Genomic DNA, 25664 nt, shown 5'->3' on the forward strand with positions numbered 1-25664 from the left:
CCCAGCCCAAGCCGGGCCAACAGGAGGAAGTGAACACACATCTCCGCCTCGAGCCATCAATACGCGGGGTGGGTTGGGTGGTGGCTGCTGCTGCTCTCAGCTGTGTGCCCTGTTGCCGTAAAAGCCGTCATTATAGCGTCTCGTAGCGCCAAGTGTGCCCGTCTCTCTGTCTGTCTGTGTCTCTGTCTGTCTCTCTCTCTGTGTCTCTGTCTGTCTGTCTTCAACCAACACAGTCGTCTTCACGTCTCTTGTCCTGCGCTCTCCGTCGCCCCGTGAAATGCAAGCGATTAAGTGCGTGGTGGTCGGCGATGGGTGAGTTTTTGCGCGCTGCTTTGCGTACCCCTCCAACCACCCCTTTCTCTCACACACTCCACACAGGGCTCCACTGGGACCCTGATCCCAGTAACCCTATTGGAACTATAACCCCAAACCACACCCACCCCATAGCTCAAATCCGTGGGTCCTGGGGTTTTGGAACCCCAGATTTTGGGGTGGTTGGCGTGGGCCACATTTGCCTTAGACGCCGGCCGGTCGGCAGGGCCTGGATGGGCTGGGTCGGGATGGGTTTTTGGCGAGCTGCCACTGACATTCCTACTGGAAACGTCAAATACTATGATGTAACGTCACTCCACATGGGTGGTACGATGGTGTCCCATCTGCTGGTCGTCGGTGAACCAAGTAGTTTTGCCATGGCCGGTGTGAGGCTCAAGGCCCGTGGAAGACGGATTTCAGAACCGTCATCACTGGAGGAATCCGATGATCTAGAAAGCTCTTTTTAGCCCCACACAGATGTAGGGGCACGGGGTAGGAACGTTACAGCAACAAACAGTACACAAATACTATAGATTTGTTTGTGTTTTACGGGACGACATGTTGACAGCAGGTCGTTCAGAGGAACACTTGGCATCTCGGTGGTGGTTGTTGTTGTTGTTGGTGGTTGTTGTTGGCGGTGATGGTGTTGACGATGGTATTCGTGTTGAGAATTTGGTGGTGGTGGTTGATGTTCACGTTGGGTTGCGATGGTTGTCGTGTTGTGGTGTTGGTGAGAGCATTGCAAGTGTGGTGTATTTGGTAGTGATGGTTGTGGTGTTGGTGATTGTTGGTGGTGCTGCTGGTAGTGGTAATTTTGGTGCCGGTGGTGCTTGTTGGTGTTGTTGGTGTTGTTAGTGGTGATCACAGTGGTACATAGGAATGGCCATATTCTAATACTCTCTTAATCTTCTCGCTCTCGTTCTGGCTCGAGAATTGTTACGAGTTTAAAATCCAAATCGGGGGTGGAGGACGAACCCAGCGTAACATTTCATTCCGGGTCGATAAAACGAGTAGCAAGACGTGGTGGGAAGTCAATGGCTATAATGTCACGACTCATTCCCGCCAGAGTAATTTAGAATTTTCACCACCGCATCTCAGGCTGTTGACATGTTTCAGTTTCACATTCTGGGCTGATGTCTTATTTTAGCCGCCGCACGTTCATTGATAATGCCACGGACTGCGAAAGATCACGCATTGAACTTTAAACTAAAACCGTTAGGGGAAGTTACGTGGCAATGGGTAGCAGAAATTGTCATTTCTAGAGAAGATACAATGTCCGATGGCCAAGGGTAATGACGGAGTGGCAGTAAAGGAATGGACGAGTAGACCAAATTAGCCTCGAGCAAGGCGGCTGTCTTGAGCGGAGGCCCTCCCCGCCAGCAATGTCCGTGAGTCAAGCAGTTGCAGGTCTGCGCCTTCGAATTTTCATGGGAGTAGCAGGTAATCGGCACGGCACTTCCACGCACGAGATGGTGAATCACTCGGGTGTGTGTGGCTGGGCCCGGTTTGGAGAAGTTCCATCCGTCGCATTTTTTTTGTTGCGCCAAAACGTTATCACTTCGCAGGCAGGAAGTTCTGCAAAATCTGTCGGTTGCAGGCGGCGAGAGAGAGAGGGTGGCGTGCGTGTGTGTTGTGTGGGGTTTGTCTTGCAGCGTGCTTTGCCAGCGTGAACACGGCGAGATGTGTCCGTGGCACAGACTTGCACACTCACATACACACATTCACAAACTCAAAGTACCATCATCTCCAAATCAGACACCACCCAGGAAAGCCTCGCTGAGTTTCATGACACTTCAGCAAGGTACTGCCAAGGTTGATGTGTATTCAATTTGAGTAATTTGCCATGTAATTTTTTGTTTAAAAAAATCGGGCAAATTTGGACCATGTAGCCGGTAGCAGATTTGGCCGACTCTGCGATGCAGATGGCTGTAGCAATGTTAGGGTAAATACACACCGCAGTATTAATCGGGGCGACCTGTTCGATTCAAACCGTGAACCTCTGGAATAAGCTGGCGAAGTCGCTACTGTTAGGCCACATCACTATCGAATAATTTAAACCAATTCAACTTTGGCTGCTGTAAATTTCCACGTGATAAGCCACTCCGTTGAGCAATCGTTTTGTTGACCAGTTCGCGTCTGAAAAAAATAGTTCTCTAGCTCAGTGGGACTTACCTGGTAAAATCTAAATAAGTAACAAAACAGATGCTTAGTTTAATACATACAGACGTGCTAACATACACACCAATAAACAAGAAAACACATTGCCAATCTCTCAATCACACAAGCTAGCAAGACAGACAAATATACGCGATCTAACCCAAAACAACCTCTATCATGGATGATATTGGTCGCAAAAGCCTACAAGTTAAACTGAAATATCCCCAGCAGAGCCTTTAACAGACTGTTGGGGTAAGTTCTGTTAGCAAGCTCCTATGAAGGCTGGCAGGGCACACACAAAGAAGTGGTGGCCAGCACCACGCCTGGCCACCTTTATTTCCCCAGTGCTAATGTTGAACATTCCACACGAGGTACTAAGTTAAGGCTGAGTCGACCAGGGCGAGGCCTCGGACCAGTTGAGATATTAGTCACTGGTGTTAGCCGTGAGCGGTAATCGACCTCGGTTCGCCGGATTAGCCGTGCAGTGTGCCACCCGCTGCACTACACACCAACTTGCACACACGTACAACACCAACTTGCACACGTGTACAACACCCACATGCATCGACGCACACACATATCAACTCACATGCACCAACGCACACAACAACAACAACAACCGCCATTCGCCACTAAGTGGCGGTGATGTCACCACGACTCTTGTGCCAGGCCAAGTGCACCTTGAGGCCACGTGACGTGTCGAACGCCCGCTGGCAGGAGGTCACGGGGCAGACCCAGGTGCCACGGGTCGACTGACCGAGATGACCAACGCACACACACATCTACTCACCAACTCAATCGCACGCACATCCTCAACACGCACGCATCAAAACACTTAATGACGTTGCGTGCACGCAATCCAACAATCGAACTCGGAGAGATTTAAAACAAAAACCCGCCACTCTTAATGTCATACAACTTGATCAACTCTGACACGCACGTCACCAACACATTGCACACGTCTTCATCGAACTGACAACTGAGAACGCGCACACACGCACACGCACACACGCACACAAGCTCCACCTCACGTCGTCGTCTTTGTTTCTCGTTTCTCTCCCCAACAGTGCCGTGGGTAAGACATGTCTTCTCATCAGCTACACCACAAACGCCTTCCCCGGAGAATACATTCCGACCGTGTAAGTGTCCACGCGATCACTTCCGTTGCTGCCACTGTCCCCCTCGGCCCTCAGCCTGTGACCTGCCTTCCTTCTCACTCCGCTGTGCTATATATAAGTGGGGCTGTTACAATGTAAAGGGAAAAAATGCCGTGATAAAATTAAAAACGACATTCACACATCGATTGAGTTTCTATCTAGCCGCCTGTGATTAACACCAGGATATATGCACGCCGAATGTTTAAGGTGACTTGGATCGGATACGTCACTTGGAGGAATGTTAGTGCTGGTGGAGCGTTACATCACAGAGACCCTCATAAAAGGGCCGGTGGTTTCATTCAGCAGTGGATTGTTCATGTCCGGTGGTGGTGGTGATGATGATGGTGACGTGTCACGAGGTTACGTCACGCGTAATGATGTCGTGGTGAGGCGAGACGTGGACGTCTTTGAAATCGCCTCGTCCGATGCGGTGAATTCATCCATTTAGAGCTGGAATTTGCTGTCAACTTTAGAGCAACTCTTTGACTAATCCTAGATTTCAAGCTTTCGTGACTGCAATGATTCATACTCTTCGGTTTTTTCGGTAAAGTCACGTAGGCAAAAAAAAAAATTGGCCGGAATTCTGTCGGGTTAGTCCCTCGCCGCGGCATCGTAACTTTACGCGCAGATTTTCATCTCATCGGATCATCTTTCGAGGGTTTATCATACACCCGGTGCAGGCAGACCAAGAGTCAGACGGTCAAACAGAACTAATGAATGTACATACACAGCACACGCAGAACTCTGTTCTGTTAGTCTACAGTATTTGTTAGGCCTGCAGTATTCAATAAGGACTCTGTACTCTCGTTCTCAGCAATTGTTGATGTTTCTGTCTCGGTTTTGTTTTGTTGTTGTTGCTGTGCTCACGGCCTCCACGGATCTCCCGTGTCAAGTAGCGGGGAAACTGGCCAGACGGGATCAACAGTGAAAGAAATTAAATCAAATCTTTATTTGAAGCTTTCGTGACTGCAGGAATCCATAACTGCTGAAGTAAGACAACTTCAGCAGTTATTTCTTGCTGTGGTTGTCCCACCTGATGACGATTGCTTGTGTTGCGATCGAAACGTCGCGATCTGTTATTTTTCTACCTACGTGGCTTTACCGAAAGAAATAAATAAAATAAACTTAATCTGTATCTCCGCGTGAACAAGATTGCGTTCGTAGTCTTTCGCCCCCCTTCGACTTTCCACGCCAGAATTAGTTTGAAGCAAGAAACCTCTGAACCGGCTGGTTGGTCTGGAAACCCCAACAGGTCGATAGGCTCATTCCTTTTTAAAAAAAAAAATCTATACTTGGAGATAAACAATGGAGTTCGGATTTACATTTGCTGTCGTGCCACATTGCTCAACACTGAGTTTTGCACCGTGTTAACACGCTCAGTCTCGGTTGGAACGCGTTAAAAAATGCGGTTGGTCCTGCCTGTGGGCTAATGTTGTTGTGCTGCCCCGTGTAGCGGGTGGAGCTGGAGTATCAGCCCCCCACCCTCCCCCCTCTTACCCCCACCCTCATCCATCTTGCCCCCCACCCTCCCCCTCTTGCCCCCACCCTCGTCCCTCTTGTCCCCACCCTCGTCCCTCTTGCTCCCACCCTCCCCCCTCTTGCCCCCCACCCTCCCCCCTCTTGCCCCCACCCTCCCCTCTTGCCCCCCACCCTCGTCCCTCTTGCCCCCACCCTCGTCCATCTTGCCCCCCACCCTCCCCCTCTTGCCCCCACCCTTGTCCCTCTTACCCCCACCCTCGTCCCTCTTGCCCCCACCCTCGCCCCTCTTGCCCCCCCCGCCCCCTCTGCCCCACCCTCCCCCTCTGCCCCACCCCTCCCCCTCTTGCCCCCACCCCCCCCTCCCCCACCTCCCCCCCCACTCCCCCCTCTGCCCCCCCCCCCCTCCCCCCCCACCTCCCCCCCTCACCCCCCCCCTTGCCCCACCCTCCCCTCTTGCCCCCACCCTCCCCCTCTTGGCCCCCACCATTCCCCCTCTGCCCCCACCCTACCCCCCTCTTGCCCCCACCCTCCCCCTCTTGCCCCCACCCTCCCCCTCTATTGCCCCCACCCTCCCATCTTGCCCCCACACTCCCCTATTGCCCCCACCCTCCACCCTCTTGCCCCCACCCCTCCCACCCTCCCCCTCTGCCCCACACCCCTCTTGCCCTCTCTCCTCAGGTCCTCTCCCCTCTGTAAACACTGACACCACGCCCAGGCTGGCTATAGGGCACACACAACCACTCCCTCCCTCCCTCCTCCTCGGGGAAACGCGATAAGGCCAACGCGGAAATGGCTCCAGCTCTAACGACCCCTGGGCTGCAGTCCGTGGCGCGCCCTGCTAAACACTTCGTGCAAAGAGGACGCGTTCTTTTCCCCGCTCCCAGGGGGGTGCCTTTTTAACTTACCGAGTTGAGTTAGGCCTGTGCAGGACACGTCGCTTGAAAAGAGATGATGGCAGACGATCACAGTTTGTCGTCCTTTCCCCACCCCCTTCCCCCGCCCCCCTCCTCACCTCCGATTAGCATGGTTGGCTACGTACGGTGCGAAAGAAGTTCAACAATACATACGTTTCGATGTAAAGCTTTCGTGACTGCAGGGATTCATCTTCTTGGTTCTTTCGGTAAAGTCACGTAGAAGGGAAATAATAAAATAATAATAAAATAAAACATGATAAAATAATTCTCACGACATTTCTGCCACAATGTAAGCAGCTGTCCTCAGGTGAAGAACAGGTCTGTCTTCAGATGCTGTCTTTCCGACAGACCTGTTCTTCACCTGAGGACGGCTGCTTGCGTTGTGGCCAAAACGTCGTGAGAATTATTTATTATGTTTATTTTTATTATTTTATTATTTCCCTTCTACGTGACTTTACCGAAAGAACCAAGAAGATGAATACATACGTACATATGAACGGGGCGGTTAGCAAACGAACGGAACGTGTCCGAGAGAGAGGACGTCTTTCCCAGGAGATGGAGCCATGAAATGAACTCGTGCGCAATTGCTGGGTGGATTATTACATCACAGTGATCATGAGAGATGCTGTCGGGTTGGGGAGGCCTTCATCCAGCAGTGGATTGACCATGACTTTATGATGATGACCAAATATGTTTCCTTACATGATTCTTTTCAATTTCCCATTCAAGACAAATCCCCAAAATGATGACATTCCAGGCTCCCCCCCCCCCCAGGGTGCATTTCTGCCCCGGTGGCTGTGAACACGGAAGTTCGGAGGAGTTGTGCATGCGTGTGGTTTTCTTGTCACAGTGAGGAAGTCTTGTTGGGACACGCAAGGATGGGTTTCCGCGTTGGTTGACTGTGTGTGTGTGGTTTAAGGCTGCTTCGCCTTACAGTATATTCTATTAGAAGGGACTACAGATGAATTATTATGACCAAATCCTCCGGCGAGGCCTCAACTCATCACATCTCAAAAGCCGAGCAACGGTTGAGCCTGCATAGCGCTTGGATTGGTGAGCACCATTTATATATATACAACAGGTGTTGTAGGCTGTTGTGGGAAGCAACATCAATTGTTGTGCTCTACTTCTATGCTCCCCACGGCTGTGGCTTTTCCCACCTTCAAAATCTTTTGATAATCAGAATCTTTTGACGTAAAACTTTGGTGACTGCAGCAATTCATGTTCTTGGTTCTTTCGGTGAAGTCACGTAGATAGAAAATAAAATAACAGATAATAAAATAAAAAATAAAATAATAAATTGAAAATAATAAAAGCAAAAAAAACACGACTTTTCGATCGCAACACAAGCGGTCTTCGTCATTTTCTTTTATATCTACGTGACTTTACCGAAAGAACCAAGAATATGAATCTTTATTTAGAATGGAGGAATCCGATGGGCTATGAAGCTCTTTTCCACACATGTCCTTCACCGACCCACAAAGTGACCAGCATGATGAAGTATGGTCCAAACAACTGCAACCCACCCTGCTGTGTCGGTTGACATAGGGCTGGAAGTTTATTTCTTATTTATTTAAAAAATTGAATAACTTGCATTCCTCTGCTCGATGAAGACCTCCGTTCCATTCTATTGTCTTGGTGGGGGGGGGGGGGGCGAGGAGGGGGGGGGGCCGGTGGGGTTGTTTGACCATACTTCCCCCTGCAGCCCGCTATGGGCTGCTCCAGGGTAGAAGGTCGAGGAGCGGTTCAGATAGCGCCCGTTGCTGACGTTTGCCTTGGCGGCGACTCAAACGCAGTCTCCCCCTGGGTTCATAGTGCACCGCGCAAAACCATCGCATGCCCTGGCCCAAGGCCACCGACGATTCTTAACCGTCAATATGGCGGCGACGACGACAACAACGACAACCTGCGCTCTTTTTCTACCCCTTGTTCATATTTTTGTTTGTCGCGGTTGCACCCGATTCAAGAGCCGAATGGCTCACAGGGCTATATCTAATATATGAACTTTGAACTTTGCTCCCCGCCGCATCTCAATGCAATTCCAAAGCACGCGATGCTCCGTCATTCTTCGCGCACCTTTCAACTATTAATCGTTGGGCGGAACAACAGTTTACAACGGTGGGGGATGTTACACCGGGGCCTTTGGTGGCCGGGCTGGTATTTCGCGCCATTGATTAAAAATCAGTAATATTTTTATTAAAAACTTTTTTTAAACACGCTTTTAAGAAATGTACTAGTAATGGCAGAACTCCACGACTCCAGGAAGTGGCCCCGAAGCTTGCCACAACGTAAGGGACCGTGGCCGATTCCAGCCAACGTGAGTTGACCGTGGACAATTAGACCCAAGCCGAAACATAACATGTAAAAAATAATGTTTAAAAATATATATTGTTTTATTTCATGATAGAATATAGTGTTGTCATCAGTATGACATAAGTATACCGAGTTTGCAGTCGATACCACATTGGGAAGTGGGTTAAAATTGAGTTTTGAGGATACAACAACGACAACAACAACAGACAAAGTGAGTTAAAATAAATCGTGTAATTAAAACAAAAACGTGCAGAAAGGAGCGCCGTGTTTGAAAGCAGTCGTGGGTCCCTCGTAATCTTGTGGTGTTATAATGAACCCTTGGACTGTTTGCAGTCCAAATATGATCCGTATGTAGTGTACTCGCACCCACACCTAGCGGTGTCAGTCATCCGGTGTCAGTCATCCGCTGGGTTTGTTTGACTGAGCGGCTTGAAACCGGTTAATGTTTGATCGGAGGTTAATTTCAGCCGGCTCTGTACAGAGGATACGTATCTACCCCACACAATGTATCCATGCCAACTCGATACAATAGTACACATTCCATATCAAGTATATCATTGTGTGATCACACCCTTTCTGGTCAATACATTTTCTTGCTCTAATTCGTAGCGAGGTGGTACTCATTTCCTGTTTACAGCCCGGAACTCGTGGTAGAAATTCCACATTCCTGTGGCGGGGGCGAGTCTCTCTTTATGACAATCGCCGTTAATGTCCGCACAAAGTGCTGTTTATTTTATCGACCCCAGAGCGATGATGGGCTGAGTTCGCCACCACAACCAGGATTCGAAATCGCAACTTTCCCATTGTGAGCAGTGCGTGGTACTCCCCCCTCTGTGAAGACATGTACTGGCCATCGTGGAAGAGTAGGTCAATACTCTCTTAGAGGGGGCTCTCTAAAGCTTCCTCTTGTTGAGGCCCTTCCGCCGACTGCGGTGTGAGCAAGCAATTGCAGGGCTGCACCTTTACCACCACCACCACCCTTTAATAATGCTCTCCAATTGGTCCCGGCCACCTTGTGTGCCCGTCTTGGCCTTCAGGAAACGCTCGTTAACCGCGCTTCCCCCGACCAGCGCGCTGCACTTACGCCACAGCGCTCGTCGCTAGCCGCTAAGCCGGCTGGAGACGGAAGGGAAAATGTCAAGGGGGGGGGGGTGGCAGGCAGAGGACGCAACCGGGTACCCGATACCCGTACCCTACCCGATACCCGGCTACCCATACCCTGCCGGGTACAGGTACCCGTTGCAGCGGCTGGGTACGGGTACGGGTAGGCCGTGAGTCACTGGTGAGTAACTGTTTGTCACTCATTTCTCAACGTCTTGTCTCTTCTCACAATTCAAGTTCCTAGAATCAACCCACCCACGCCTGCTACATGGCTTCATCCCAGAGGTCGCAATCAGGTACCCGATACACGTACCCTACCCGTACCCGGCCGGCCGTACCCGGCCGGCCGGGTACGGGTATGGCTGGGTACGGGTACCCGTTTGCGACCCTGGTGCGGCCGGGTACGTGTAAGGAATCAAAACCCGTTTGCGACCTCTGGTGGCAGGTGTAGCCAACGCAAAGACATCTTGCGATTTTCTCGTGCCAGCGTGAGATTTGAGGGCAAGCGAATAGTGGGAGGGTGGTGGTGGTGTTACACTGCAGACCGCATGACTTGGTAAGTTAATGGGTACGCTGCTGCCGATTCGTCATATGTTGTTGAATTCTAAATCGTCCAGAATGCCACTGATCCCAGAAGATAAGCAGGATTTAAGCCTGGATAGTAACATGGAACGGAGACTGCCTCAAAAAACAATAAGTGCTTTTATAGGCCTGGGTTTCCGGTTGGGTAGAAGATGGCATCACAGTTGTCTTGTGGTTGTTGTTGTTGTTTGACTTGCATCCCACTGGGATTTTTGCACACAGCGTTGGTGTACGGTGCTTTTTTCTGGAATTTTTGCTGGTTTTTTTCTTCTGGATTTTCAGTTTGCACATAGTCACATAGTCACTTGCAGATGTTTTCTTGTTCATCTTTTTTGTTTTTTGTTTGTTGCAGTTGCACCCGATTCAAGAGCCAAATGGCTCACAGGGCTAGTACCTAATAAATGAACTTTAACTTGGATTCTTGAATCCTATCGGTGTGGAGCCTTGAGCTTTATTCCCTTGTACACGTGGGTTTCCTCCGAGCAGTCGGGTTTCCCACCGCCCGTAGTGAATGTAATTGACCCAAGCACAGCGCAGTGTAGCAGCACCCTCTTGACAAAGAGTCCCAGAGACTCGGCGGTGTTTTTTTATGCAATATTTAGCTTTCTTTTCTTGGATTTTCTGTTTGTACTCAGTCAAATATTCACTTTAAGATGTTTTTTTGTTCATGTTTTAGTTTTTTTGTTTGTTGCGGTTGCACCCGATTCAAGAGCCGAATGGCTCACAGGGCTATACCTAATACATGAACTTGAACTTGTTCGGTGAGTAATTAGGAGGCGTTACGATTCGTTTTCACGCTGTAATAGTCGAGCACGGTTTGATCTCCCGGCGTGGCAGCAGACACAATGGGCACGTTTCTTGCCTCCGTCCGCCCAGCATTGTGAGCGGTCGCACCACGCACAGTCAGTCGATCAGCTGGTCTTGTGTGGTGGGGTCAAGTGTGGGTACCCGCACCTCTCCCAAGGCATCGGTGTGAAAGAGTGGGCCGAAAAATGTCCTCTAGAACAGGCCCCCTCGAGATCTCCCGTCTCGTGGAGGCCCTACTGCCAAGCAGTGGCGTGATCAAGCAATTGCAGGGTCTGCACCTCTAGCCGGCGTTTGACTGCTACCTGTGCGTGATTCACTGACACCGTGCAAGCAGCCGTCTTTGTCGACCGCCACCCCCCCCCCCCCTCTCCGAACAAACCTCGGGCGTGCTCCGGGTCCCTGCGTGTGCCAGCCTGTCCCGTGCACGAATCGTTAAGCTCCGTTAATTATAATAAGAGGGAGTTCAAAGTGACGGCGCATCATTCCACCGCGGCCGCCCCCGCCACGTCGTCGCCGCTCTTGGAGACGTTTCGCGGCCCCCCCCCTTTTTTGTTTGTTGTCAATCCACTGCTGGATGAAGGCCTCCCAACGCCGTGCGGGTCTGGGAGGGAGGGGCTGTTTGACCACACTTCACCGTGCCGGTCAGTGCGGGTTGGCTCGGCCGGGGAGCATAGACACCGGATCATAGAAGCACAGTACAACAATGGCTTTTACTGCACTGCCCTCTGCTGTCTGCCGCGTGTCTCCACGAAGCGGCCTATGGCAACCCGATTGTGCGTCGATGGGTGACCACTGACTGCGTTGTCACGGTGACGTCACTCAATGTTGCAACGATGGCTTGACGGTAACTTAAAAGCGTTCGTTTATTTATTTCATGAACGACACGTAAAGTAGCCTGGGACACACTGCCTAGGTGCTATAACTACAGGGCGTTGGCAATGTCCTCTTACCGTGGGCACAGCCACGCGTTTGGAAGTTGAAGGTGTCCCAACAGCGAATGGTTCCCGGTGGTCATTGGGTGACAATTTTTTAAACCAAAACACATTTTTATTTTATTTTACCACGAATGGTAGGCTCAACGAAGTGGCTTATCGCGCGTAAATTTATAGATGCCAAATACTCGGGAACGCACGTTGATTCTAAATGTGGAGGGAAAAACCTGGGAGGACCCAGAGAAAAATCCACGCGACCACAGGGAAACTCCAAATGTGCAGGTGTCAGGGTCAGGATCAAACCCACGACCTCATGTATACCAGGCGAGATAGTTAACATCTCGCCGTCTTGTCTTGGTGTGGTCTGGAACTGTGTTTGCTGTTGTTTTGCTGCCTTGGTCAAGCTTCGGAATTGGTGTACTTATGAATTAGAATACTTTATCTCTGTTTTGATTTAAAGCTTTCGTGACTGCAGGGATTCATATTCTTGGTTCTTTCGGTAAAGTCACGTATCACCTGATGATGATTGCTTGTGTTGCAGTCGAAGCGTCGTGATAATTGTATTGTTTTATATTTCATTATTTTATTATTTCCCTTCTACGTGACTTTACCGAAAGAACCAATAATATTTATCTCTTGTTATTTATATTTAGTGATTTGTTTACCTTTCCTATTCTTTGCACTCCTATCGTGTTTTTGTATTGTTTGTTGTAACTCTCGGACCCGCCCCTACTGGACATCTGTGAAAAAAGAGCTTAATACCGAATATAATTTTTCTCCAGGATAAATAAAGATTCTGATTCTGAAATTTCAGACAGTTGTCCCCTGCTCCCAGCAGTTCATCATGGATAAGACGAGTCCCACCGCACTACGATGATATTAATATCGTAAAAAATGCCTTCATAGAAAATAGAAACACACATTGTGACGGTTGTACCCACACATCCTCATGCCTCCGTGCTCCCCACTGCACCTCCTGCGATGGCTTCTGGACCCCAGGTTCGACAACTACTCGGCGAACGTGATGGTGGACGGCAAGCCGGTGAACCTGGGACTGTGGGACACAGCCGGGCAAGAGGACTACGACCGACTGAGACCGCTCTCCTACCCGCAGACGGTGAGCCCCGGCTCCTGCACCGTACCACCGCCGCCCCCCCCCCCCCCACCACCAACTTTCACCGTCATCACCTTTGTCATCATTGTCATCATCATCACCTTCGTCGTCGTCATCATCACCTTGATCACTTTCAGCATCATCACCATCATCAATCACCTTATCGTTATCATCACCTTCACCATCATCACCTTCATCATCGTCATCACGATCACCGTCAGTCGTGGTAGAATTAACAGCACGCAGAGATCATCGACGGGGTGGCCGCCGTGCGTCGTCGCCTGCTCCTGTACGTGAACTTTGGTTGGGATGGCTGGAAAAAAGAAGAAAAAAACGCAACGCAGTTTACAAGCAGAGCCGACGCAATGACGTTGAGCCACACCTGGTGGTCTCACCTGGCACGGAGTTTGGTAACGCCCCCCGTTTCGAGGCCCTGGCACATGCTACCATCCGTACAGTGTGTGTTCATTTGCCTGTCGGTTTGCTGTGTGGGTCCCAGATTCATGGTTGGTATGTTGTACGTTTTTATTTAAAGCTTTCGTGACTGCAGGGATTCATATTCTTGGTTCTTTTGGTAAGAATTTGATTGTTTTATATATTTTTTTATTTGATTATTTCCCTTCTACGTGACTTTACCGAAAGAACCAAGAATATGTTATACGTTGTTAAACGTCATAATTCTAGTACATGGTGCAGTGCTCCCTCGTTATTCACAAACTTTCTGTCCTCGATTTTGGATATCCGCGAATCGCACCTGGAACTCTACGCATCTGCATCGATAGAGAGTGAGAAAGAAAGTGGTGAGAGATAAAGCGATGAGATCTTTTAATATCTATTTATAATAGGGCAACAAACTTCTTGCCAGTATCTTTGATACTTTGATACTGGCAGGAAAGGTCCCATGATGATCTATTTATAATATTTAATATTTATTTCCCAAAAAGTTACGTTATGATAATTTTCACACATTTAGTAGCTTATTTGCATATTCATTCATGGATTTCGTAGGCCAATGTCATTGTCCGTGAAATGTGCCATTCACGAGCATCTCCGGAGCGTATCCCTCGTGAATAGCGAGGGAACGCCGTGCGTGTACGGCCCCGCATCTCGGGGTTAAGGTGATCGTACGTCACCGATGCGGGTCAGCCGAGCGCGGCTTGGTGACGGTAGGGGAGCGTACTACACCACATGGAATCGTCGAGGTAGAGCAGAACTATTTAATTTTTTAAATCCTTTATATTAAGTTCACTTGCTTGCTTGCGCGCTTACGACTGTGCAAATCTTTCGGTTGTTTTTTAACCCACTTCCCGTGATCCAATCGAGCTGACATTTTACACACAGACTCGTTGTGCGTGACAATTATTTTCGTGAAAGATTTTTGTTCCAAAATGTTACACTTTTTAGGAAAAAATAATGATATTTAATTACCAATTACTTAATGGTGGCAGGCAATCATCTGACCCATAGGTGGCAGCCATCTCAAGCCAGAGGACGAGAGGACTCTAGCCGCCACGCATATAAAGGATTTATAGTGAAAAACTTAGTTTTTACGGGTTAATTTTTTTCCGCACTGCTCACTGCTGGCCACCATGCAGACCCGCAGCCCTTTGTCCGATGACAACCTTGTTTGTCCATAGCGGTCACCCATTCAAACCCAGAAGCAAGAAAACCAAATCGCGTAATTTTTGGCGACATTCCAGCTTTGAGAGGATCGTTGGTTTGACTGCCGTGTGTCGAACATTACGGGAAGTCCTCGCTTGGCGCGTGTTCACGCAAAGGGCGTTTTCCCTACCCACGCGGTTCTTCGATTAGGAAACACTTTTTTGACGGAATGCGGAACGCACGCCGTTATAATGCGGAGCGGTCAACGAGGAACTACTTTCTTGAGCTGCACGGCTGAGCGGTGCGATACAGTACGCGGAATGATACATTAACGTGGTGGCGTTGCGCTATCGTCTCAGTTTGTCCCATTATGGGATGACTGCAGGCTAATTCTAGATTTGAAGCTTTCGTGACTGCAAGGATTCATACTCTTAGTTCTTTCGGTAAAGTCACGTAGGTAAAAAATGAAATTAAAATTAAGAAGAATAAAATAAAAATCACGACATTTCGGAGGCAACACAAGTCTCCGTCATCAGGTGGGACCGTCACAGCCACATTTGCTGCATCAAGTGATGCAGCAAATCTGTGTTGCCTCCGAAACGTCGTGATTTTTATTTAATTTTTATAAATTTTAATTTCATTTTTTACCTACATGACTTTACCGAAAGAACTAAGAGTATGACTGCAGGCTGATGATTTTAAAAGCGCAAATGTGATTCGGTGAACGGCAATACCCCGCTCAGCACGGCACTTTTCAGGAACTCGTCTGCCGCGTTAAACGAGAACTCACTGAAATTCTCGCATGGCAGGATGGGTGATAAAAGTGCCGCCCTCTGGGGCGCGTGCCAGATTGTCACCTCCAAGGCACCCCTGTGGCATCCGCTTTGCGCTGGGGGGGGGCGGTGGCGTTCGTTCCCGAGTGCGCAGGGTCCCGTGACGCGACGCTAAAAGCACAATCGGGATCGGTGGTAAAGGTGCAGCCCTGCAGTCGCTGGCTCGCACCACTGCTTGAGGGCATTTTGATCCACGGTTCGCCGCCGCATGTCTTATAAGAGGTGGCAGTACCCACACTTTACCCCACCACGTGCTACTTGCCGATTAACTGGCTGTGTAGTACCCATTAAACTGCTGGGCTGATAGGTGGGGCGGAGGGTGGAGGTGGGCGAAAGGGGTTTATAAGATTTGCTCATTGTTAAACTATATATATATATAAAAACTATTTTTTTTATTTTACCACGGAAAGCCCACTGAGCTATGTAGCTCTTTGTCAGAAGCGACCTGGCCACAAATGATAGCTGAACCAAACAGCTTATCACGTGGAAATGTATAGCAACAGCCAAACACTCTAAACGCGTGTTTTTAAATGTGGAAGGGAAAAACCAGAGGACCTGGAGAAAAATCCACGCAACCACGGAGAGAGAGAGAGAACATGCAAACTCCAAATATACAACAGGCCTCAGGGACGGGATCGAACCCACGATCTCCTCGCGGTTGTTAAGCCCGTGCGGATCTCGCCGACGTCTTCACGGGTTGCGCCGCTCGTTGTCCGGCGCGACTCCCGGCGTTCCCGCTTCTCGGGGAAGTGAGGAAGCTCCCCGGACACGGAGCTCATTCATCGCCCTGAATGAGAATTCACCCTGAACGCACCTGGCCTCGTCGGATCTCGGAAGCTAAGCAGGCCTGAGCCTGGATAGTACTGCGATTGGAGGCTGCCTGGGAACACCACGTGTTCTACACTCGGGCTGTGATATGACCAGGAGATGGCAGCATGGCAACGGATTTTTGAATCTATCTGTACGGAGCTTTGAGTGTTAACCCCCCCCACCCGTCCCACCACATATGTATGGTGGGTCTCCTGCGAGTTCTACGGTTTCCTTCCAGACAAAATCAAGCACTCATTTTGTGGATTTGACCAAACTTACCGATGCAGGACCCTCCTTAAAGGCAGCCACGAGACTACTGCGAGGATTTTCCGTGCTAATCCAGGACACTCGTGCACATTGCAGGGTCGTCACAGATGGCTGTGGCTTGGGGAGGCGTTTTATACAGCAGTGGCAGTGACCATGGCTGACGATGAACGAATGGTGGTTCTAGATTTGAAGCTTTCGTGACTGCAAGGATTCATATTCTTAGGTTTTTTCGGTAAAGTCACGTAGGTAAAAAATAAAAATAATAAAAGTGACGGTTCCACCTGAAGACGGAAGCTTGTGTTGCCTCCGAAGTGTCGTGATTTTATTTTTATTTTACTTTTATTCATTTTAATTTGTTTTACCTACGTGACTTTACCGAAAAAACCTAAGAATATGAATGGTGGTTCATTTAAGGCCAGGAGAACAGAGCTTATTGCAGAGCTGCGGATGGTACTATTTTGCGAAACTCTGCTGCTAGAAACCGCCCTTTCGAACCACTGTACGAGCAGAGCAGAGGCATATCAAAATCGCAGATAAAACGGTCGTAAAAAATGTCGCAGTAAAAATTTCCATTTAGCGACCGTGAAATTTACGAGTTAATCAATGCACGGTTCGCGCCCGGGGGGGGCGGGGGGGGGGGTGTTGGCGGGGGGTGGGGTGCGTGCATGCGAGCCGATGACAGGGTCACTGCTGCCCCGAATGCGCTGAGAACCTCTTTAAAATCGATCCGGCGGCTGTGGGGGGAAGGCAGGTCGGAGAAGAGAGAGAATCTGAGTTGCGTTGCCATGGCCCCCGATTGGGTCGGTCGATTGCTGGTGACGATTGACCACTGGACACTGTTTAATGCCGCAGGAAACGGACGGACTGTGTAAACCCCCGGCTCGCTCGGCCGCTTGTGGTTGAAGTTTTGTCAACCGTGGGGCTTTAGCTCGGCGTGTGTAATAATGCAACGTTTTCTCAGTGAAGATTCGAGAGTGGATTATTGTTTTTTGGGCTCGTTTATATTGTTTCTCGATTATTTTTGTTATTCTCTCATTCCTCAAGAGAAGTTTCAAGAACGCCGACTATCGTCACGTGATGACGGCGAAAGGCTACAGCGGTTAGATCTTTACGCTTGTGTGCGCGTTTTTGTGTGTTTTCGCAGGACGTCTTTCTCATCTGCTTCTCGCTCGTGAGCCCAGCGTCGTTTGAGAACGTCCGTGCCAAGGTGAGGGTGTGGCGTGGCCGTCGAGTGTGCAGGCGGTGCAGCTGCAGCAGGGCCCAAAGTTGTGTCGCTGTTAGGGACTTGCCAGAGTGAAATCCGCCCAGGTTTATCAAAGACTTTCCCCCAAACCAGGGGCAAAAAGGACCATTTGCAAATGCGCAAACACATTTTGCTCTGGCAGCTGCTTCCCATCGGCTTCCGCACCGCAAATTAAATTCTTAGGCAGACAGAACGCGTGTTGGAAAGCGTTACAGAATCCACGCGCGTGCGCGACTTTCCCCTATTTTGTTTTCTCTTTTAACGAGGCGTTGAACTTGAGACATGGCCTGGTTCTGCAGATACAAAAGAGAAGAGATTGTTTTTTTATTAAACTAATTCTGTCGGTGCTGCTGCTGCCACTGCATTTGCCAGTGGTGCACGAGCCCAATTCACACAAACATCGGTGACGAATTTTATCTGAACCGGTCCTGGGCCTCCCTTAGGTCGACTCAGCCTCAAATGAGTACCTGGTGCGGTGTGTAAACCATCAGCACTGGGGAGACAAAGGCAGCGGCCGTGCCGGCCTTCGTAGGGTGCTACTTACCAACAGCACTTGCCCTCGCTGTCTGTTGAAGGCTACACGGGCGATCTTTGCCCATGTGCCGGCGTTGCGCGGTGACGCCGTGGAATAAGGAAGCGAGAGGCTCACGTGGTGGCTCGTTATCGTGGCGTGCGAGCGTGCGTGCGCTGGCGAGGGGCTCCGTACACCGGCAGAGATAAGCGACCGCGGTCACGTTTCGCCGCTGCACGCCGCTCGTTTTGCAGCACGCGAGGACGGCGCGAGCCGTGCCGGGCCTGCCCGCTTGGCAGGCACTTGGTGGTGTCGCACTATCGTCACGAGGAGAATAATTTACGGCTCTTTTGTCAGCCCGCCCGCTAGATGAAGGCCCCTCCCCAAGCCAGTTGGTATATATCGTCGGCAATCATCGTCAACGTCAATTGGACCAATCAATTTCACGGACAGTGCACACATTATCAGAGTTGTGTTTTTTGTTTGCATTCCGACCGCAGGTATTGTGGTCAATGCAAACGTGACTCCTTGTAAACAAAAAAGGTGTCAGTTTTGTTGCCAGATAAAAGGGTAAAAAACCAATTATCATACATTGAACTTATTTCGCACCGTACGTAGTGGTGTGGCGGGCGGCTACAGGGCTCCTGCTCCTGGCTGGCTCTCTGCTTCCCGCGCTGCCCAACTTCTCCTTTCCCCCCCCCTCTCCTTCCCACCCCCAACCAGCGACGCCGCAGCATGAAAATCGGCAACGTTTTAGTTTGACGTCCGCACGCAGGCCTTTCGCTCTGAACCTTTCGTAGGCGACCTCGCGCGTGTCGCAAGACGTCACGTGGTTCTGTTCTGCTCTCGCGCCCGATTGCAGCAGCAGTGTGGTTCAAGTTGCTCGATGCCAATGCCGAGGGTTCTGCTGCTGTCCACGATGAGAGGGAGAGTTCGTGTCATTTTGCTTTTTCTCCTCCGTTGAATGAACGCAGAAAGCACAGTGGGTTTACTGCACGGCCCATGGCTTAGGTTGCATGGCCACAGTCACAGCATTGCCGCTCGTGCCTTTAATTTTCCATTCCTGGAGGAGGCTGGTGTGCGTTGGCCTGCTGGTGTTCTGATGCCGTTGAAGGTTACACCAGCGTCTTCGAGGAATGTCAAACTCAGGAGGTGCGATGTTTGGGTCCCGAGTGAGATGTTTATTATTCTGGATGTCCGCGCTGTGTTTGCCAGCGTTCTTCCGGATCTGGGTGAGCGTCTGGGATGGCGACTAGCAGCAGTAGCAGCGGCAGCTTCATCTCAGAAGGGATGGGATCAGGACTTACAACGACGACGGGGTTGAACTGTCGAGATCTTGGTTGACGGGAGGTCATTGCCGTTGTCGAGAAAACGCATGCACTTCCTCTGCAGCTTGCTCAGTGTCTCTGTGGATACTTGGTGTCCGATGGTTCGCCAGAGCAGAGGGCAGGGCGGGGGGGATCGGCGTGGTTTCGCGGGATGACATCGCACGTGGTCACGTTGTCGGGAGGGCTAAAGGGAGGGTGGCAGGCGCACGTGCCTCGACCACCAGGGTGAAAACTTTTAGCGATGGGTTTTGTCTCTGGAATATTTGGCAACTCTTTGATCAATTTGGCCGGTTTTCTCCGGGGTACATCCCAAAGAGCAACGCAAGGTTTTTTACGAAAGTTTCTTTCGTATTGGATCATCTTCATGAGAGATAGCGTGCCTCCCTGCGTTACACCCGACGGGACAGACAAAGCTAACGCGGTCGCGCTCTCAAATTGAGTTGGAAAGTGTTCGAAGCTATATGCAGCGAGCTGCCGGTCCCTATGGCACAATGGCACTTGCGATTGTGTGTGCACTTGCGGGGAGAAGACGCGTTTCCAGTGCGGCCACTCCACGCTTTATCTAAAAGAACCCTTGAAATGATTCCACGGCCAACATCATCATCTTCTTGGTTTTTTCGGTAAAGTCGCGTAGAAGGGAAATAATAAAATAATAAAAAATAAAACATTTTTATATAATAAAAAAAAAATTTCCCTTCCCTTCTACGTGACTTTACCGGAAAAAACCAAGAAGATGAATCCCTGCAGTCACGAAAGCTTTAAATCTAAATTTAAAATCATCATCGTCATCATCATCGTCATCATTATCATTACCACCATCGCGGACGCGCCCATCGCCCTTCTCTCGTTTCTACCAACATTTGATTCAGACTTCGTGATATCTGTCAAAAATGGGAACGAGCCATTTCCTGGAAGTGGTGCGTATTTTTAACCCGTCCAAAAAACCCAGCAAAACCGCACGATTCCTGTCAAAACCGGTCGCTGCGGCAGAAAAACTCGCGCGAAAATTTGTGCGCGCGCCGCTGGAGCCGTTTGGCAGATGAACGTTTTGAGTGGGGAAGGGCGGGCGAGCGGGCGGCCACAGAGCGGTGGCTGTTGTGCTCGGGCCCGCGGGACGCATAGCTGCTGCGACGACGTCGATGCAAGTTCCGGCAGGCGAACCTCCACGTCTCCGTGTGTCCATGCCCACGGGCGGGGGGGTGGGGGGGGGGGGCTTGGGATAGCAGGAGGTGGCCGTGGGTGTCCCGAGCACTCACGGACCGTTTAGATGAGTTCGAGAGAGACACCCCACCGCGTTTTTGTTCACGGCTAGGAGACACCCACAACATTAAATTTCGATTTAAAGCTTCCGTGACTGCAGGGATTCATCTTCTTGGTTCTTTCGGTAAAGTCACGTAGAAGGGAAATAATAAAATAATAAATTAAAACATAATACAATAATTCTCACGACGTTTCGGCCACAACGCAAGCAGCCGTCCTCAGGTGAAGAACAGGTCTGTCGGGAAGACAGCGTCTGGTGGTGTTTCATTCAGACGCCGTCTTCCCGACAGACCTGTTCTTCACCTGAGGACGGCTGCCTGCGTTGTGGCCGAAACGTTGTGAGAATTATTTGATTATCTTTTATTTTTATTATTTCCCTTCTACGTGACTTTACCGAAAGAACCAAGAAGACCCACAACATTGTAAGCTACACGACTATGTCGGCATGTCACAACTATAGGTCAGGAGCTTCCGTTTGATATGGCCCTTAGATGTCTGTAGGTGATGTGTGGACAACGAACACAGGGATTCAGGTCTAGAGATAAGATCTGACTGAATATTCAAGTGTCTTCGCGCGGGCGACCCATAAAAGGGGTGTTTGAAACATCTATTGATATTCCACTAAACACCAGGACCTACAGTAAAAGTCATAATAATACATTTCAAACCTTTCACTGCTGGATGAAGGCCTCGGCCTGCATGTGTAGGGGTTGTTACGGGGAGAGGCGGACAAGAAACACAAGGGTGTCTGCACCCACACACGGGTGTCTACACCCACGTCCGCATCGGTTAACCCTGGGGGGCCATGGGGGCGCTGTGATCCCCCATAGCCCCACCCCTCGAAGGGGATTCTTATAAAAGGCGGAAAGCCAGAGGGCTCGGGGCCAGTTCTGCCACACGAAGACCGAAGTCGGCCGGAGACAGCTAGGACCCTGGACCAAGCCTTCCAGCCCTTGTCAGGGCTGGGGCTCAGTGTAACCAGTGGTCAGGGGAGATAGGTCCTGGATAGGGCCCTGGCTCCCAGCCTTCCCGCCCTTGTGAGGGCGAAGGTCCTGAGCGACCAGAGGTCGGGGACCCGCCGGGCCAGCGGCGGGTCAGTGTGCCTCCCCTAGGTCCCAGCCGGAGGACGCTAGGCTAGCGGGGAGCTTAGATAGCCGGCAAGTCCGGAGGCTGTAGCTTCCCAGGTTAACGGGTAAGGGGACCGTATACCCCTTGTGTGTTAGGGACTGTATAATTAAGATAATAAACTGTAATCAACGTTTTTGGGTTTAGATCGCGTTTATTTATAAATGTGTCGTAACCCTCCACCACCCGACACGGCCAATCAGTAAAAAAGTGTCACGTTGACAAAGACAAATAGTTCACTGCTTTAGCCAGAATGGCGAATTGCCCGATGATGCTGGTTGCAATTACCAGCGAAACGTCGTACTCAAATTGTAAATGTTGTGGCTTCAACACACCGGTGGGCTAAAGCAGTGAACTATTTGTCTTTGTCAACGTGACACTTTTTTACTGATTGGCCGTGTCGGGTGGTGGAGGGTTACGACACATTTATAAATAAACGCGATCTAAACCCAAAAACGTTGATTATGAATAACATTGGTCGCGAAAGCCTACGTGTTAAACTGATAATAAACTGTGTGTGCCACAAAGAAGTTTATTAGTCCGTCCTTTACAACACTACACATGTGGGCATTATGCTGCATTTAGAGGGCAATATTGCTCCTTGTTTATTCCAAATAAGTAATTAGCGAGGAAGTAGCTCATTGATTATCGGAGCCTTGTTTAAGAGTGTTTGCGCCCGTGTGTGTGTGTGTGCATATAGGGGTACGGGGAGCGGCGGTGTAGTGGTTAGCGCACTGCCCTATGAACCTGGCAACCTGAGTTCGATACCTGCTCACGCCCAACATCGGTGACGAATATCGGTGCCTGTCCCGGTGCAGTGCGTCTAGAACAGCACTGCAGCACTGTGGAGACAATGGCGGCCGGGCATACTGCTGGCCATCCCATACCCCCCTGGTCCGCTTTTCCAGCCCCGGTCGGCTGTTTTGTCTACCAGCACAAGCCCCCACAGCCCGCCATAAGGCCCGTGTGTCTTTGTGCAGTGGTACCCGGAGGTGCGACACCACTGCCCCAACACCCCCATCATCCTGGTGGGCACCAAGCTGGACCTGCGGGACGACAAGGACACCACGGAGCGACTCAAGGACAAGAAGCTGTCCCCCATCTCCTACCCTCAGGGGCTCGCCATGGCCAAAGACATCGGTACGTCACTGCCTCTCAACCACTATCCTGGGCCAGGCCCTGGGGCGGAAGAGCGTTTTGTCATCGTCGATGTCAAAGGGCGCCACAGTGGCGGGATGTTGACTACCTCGCCTGGTATACAGGAGGTCGTGCGTTCGATCCCGACCCGGACACCTGCACATTTTGAGTTTCCCTGGTTATTCCCTCCACATTTAGAATCAACGTGCATTCACGAGTATTTGGCTTCTATAAATTTCCACGCGATGAGCCACTTCGTTGAGCTACCATTTGTGCTGTATATTTGAAGTTTGCATGTGTCTCTCCCCGTGGTCGTGTGTATTTTTCTCCAGGTCCTCCGGTTTTTACGTCCACATTTATAAACGTGTGTTTAGAGTGTTTGGCTTCTCTAAATTTCCACGTGATAAGCCATTTTGTTGAGCTATCATTTGCGGCCAGGTCGCCTTACCTGGTAAAACAAACAAAATTGTTTAAAATAGTTTATGCCACCGTCCGCCGTTTCGTTGTCCACAACGCGCTGGCGATCCCCCGCCAGGACGTGGCACGGTGGGCACACTACGTGCCGACTCCCGCCCACCTCGCTTCCCCCAGCCGCCTCCTCGCCGCAATCCTCGCAACGCTCGAGTTGCTCACCGAGGAGTGGACAGAATGTGTCGTTGAATCACGCAACGTCCCCGCGCGCGATTCAACAAAACACCGATCTGCCTCCGTCGCCGTATCGGCGGTGTTGACGCTGCGCCGCGTGTGCCCTTCAGAGGTGCCGTCCCGAGGTCGCCGGTTCCATTTGGTGCAAGTTTCTTGAATCCCCTTGCCACCACCACCACCACCACCACCTCTGTCAACCCGGCAGAGTCGATCGCCAGGTCCGCGTGTGGTGCCGTAAAGTGTGGGTACCCTCACCTTCGTCCCGAGACGTCTGGCTAGCGTGGAAGACTAGGCCGAGCAACCACCGCGACACGAACCCGGCGAGCCGAGTTTCGACGCCCGCTCGCCGGCAACGTCGGTTACGAATATTTCCGAACCGGTCCTGGGAGCCCTTCCCCTAGGTCAAATCAGCCTTAAATGAGTGACCGGTGTGTGAACATCAGCACTGGGGTTGACGATGGTGGACGACCGGTTGTGTGGTGCTGGTCACCCACCGCCCCGTGTGCCTCGCCGGGCCTCAACAGGAGTTCGCCAACGCCGCCCAACAGTTTGTTAAACGGCTATCCGGGGTCGCGGTGGGGGGGGCACCTTTGTCTTTGTGCGCGTGAGCAGGCAGCGTGAAGTACCTGGAGTGCTCGGCGCTGACCCAGCGGGGACTGAAGACGGTGTTTGACGAGGCGATCCGTGCCGTGCTCTGCCCCCCGCCAGTCAGGAGCTCCTCCAAGAAGTGCAAGCTGCTGTAGTGGCGTGCTCGGGGAGGGGTGGGAGGGAAGGCCACGCGCGGCGCACGCCCCAACTCTCTCTCTCTCTCTACGTGTTCATGCGTGGGGGGGGGACTCTACACACACACACACGCACGCGCGCGCCTACACGCGCACACACACACGTTGCCACTCGCCGCACGGTCTCGCATGCGCACACACATTCACTGACACGTCGTCGTTGCGTGCGCCGACGCACGCGCGCTCTCGTGCACGCACACGCAGTCCCGTACGCTCGCACCGCACCGCACACGCTCGAATGTACTGACGTATGTGCGTGTGCACGCACTCGCACGCTCACGCATGCGCTCAAATCTCATTCCTGACCATTCGGTGCCCAATGCTGTAAAAGGAACGCACTCTGTGCCATCCCAGCGCAAGAACGCAGAGACGGAGCCACTCTGGCCAAGTTGGAAGTAAAGACACCGCCGGAAGCAGCGTCTGCCACGGTGGGAACGGGTTCAGTTGAAACTGCAGTTATCGGAGCGAAAGAATATTCTGCTAATTTTGCGGTCACAGCAGACCCACGTAGTTTTTGTTACATACGACGTTTTAAAAATTTAACTTTAACCGGCTGCCACCTTTCCATATTTTTGCCGCGGGTTACTTGTTATTTTTACGTCTTTCGTCCTGCTCTTTGCTTTGGGCTGTATCTAAAGAAGGGGAGGTGGGGGAAGGGATCGTCCGCTTGTGGAAGATTACGTGGGGACTACGAGAGATTCGGTGTGACACGGTGTGACGCAGCACACAGACACGTGCACACACACACACAGACAGACACTGGCGGTAGTGTAAACCCTCTCCTTCACCTGCTGTGAGAACACCTTTTAACGTTTTCCATTGCACCGTAATGATTCGGACGCGGTGGAGGGGGGGGGGTTAATTTAGACGGATTTCTTTGCTTGTGGAGCATCCGACTAATGTGGTGTTTTAATTAATTAAATCCTACAAAGGTTAAAGGAGCAACCCGCCTGCCAAGAGGTTCCACCAGAAGGAGCTCTAGAGAGAGCGAGCGAGTATCCGGGGAATAATTGGGTCGACTGTTGCATGCTGGTCATACACGTATGTGTGTATGTTGAGATTCTTTCGCGCCATACGTAGCCAACCGTGCTAACGGGAGGTGCAGGGGAAAGGACAACAAGCTAAACACAAAAAGCAGTTCAATTCGGGGGCGGGGGGGGGGGGGGGGGCAGGCACTGGCGGGGGGGGGTTGGGTTAGGGGCGCATTTAATTCCTTGCACCAGTGCCCACGCCAACCGCGCTACGACAGTCGC

General features: G+C 50.9%; 1 protein-coding gene across 1 annotated transcript; it reads left to right on the forward strand.

Moving 5' to 3' along the window:
* LOC133346499 (ras-related C3 botulinum toxin substrate 1-like) lies at positions 1–25561 on the forward strand. Its single transcript, XM_061558120.1, has 7 exons — positions 1–68; positions 234–312; positions 3537–3608; positions 12754–12871; positions 17525–17587; positions 22828–22987; positions 24242–25561. Exons 2-7 carry the CDS (start codon positions 278–280, stop codon positions 24370–24372), a joined length of 579 nt encoding a protein of 192 aa, XP_061414104.1. The 5' UTR covers positions 1–68; positions 234–277; the 3' UTR covers positions 24373–25561.
* Positions 25562–25664: the final 103 nt, after the last annotated feature.

The sequence above is a fragment of the Lethenteron reissneri genome, chromosome 3, assembly GCF_015708825.2.
Source record: "Lethenteron reissneri isolate LAM-NWPU_2019-01 chromosome 3, ASM1570882v1, whole genome shotgun sequence".
NCBI classification, from domain to species: domain Eukaryota; kingdom Metazoa; phylum Chordata; class Hyperoartia; order Petromyzontiformes; family Petromyzontidae; genus Lethenteron; species Lethenteron reissneri.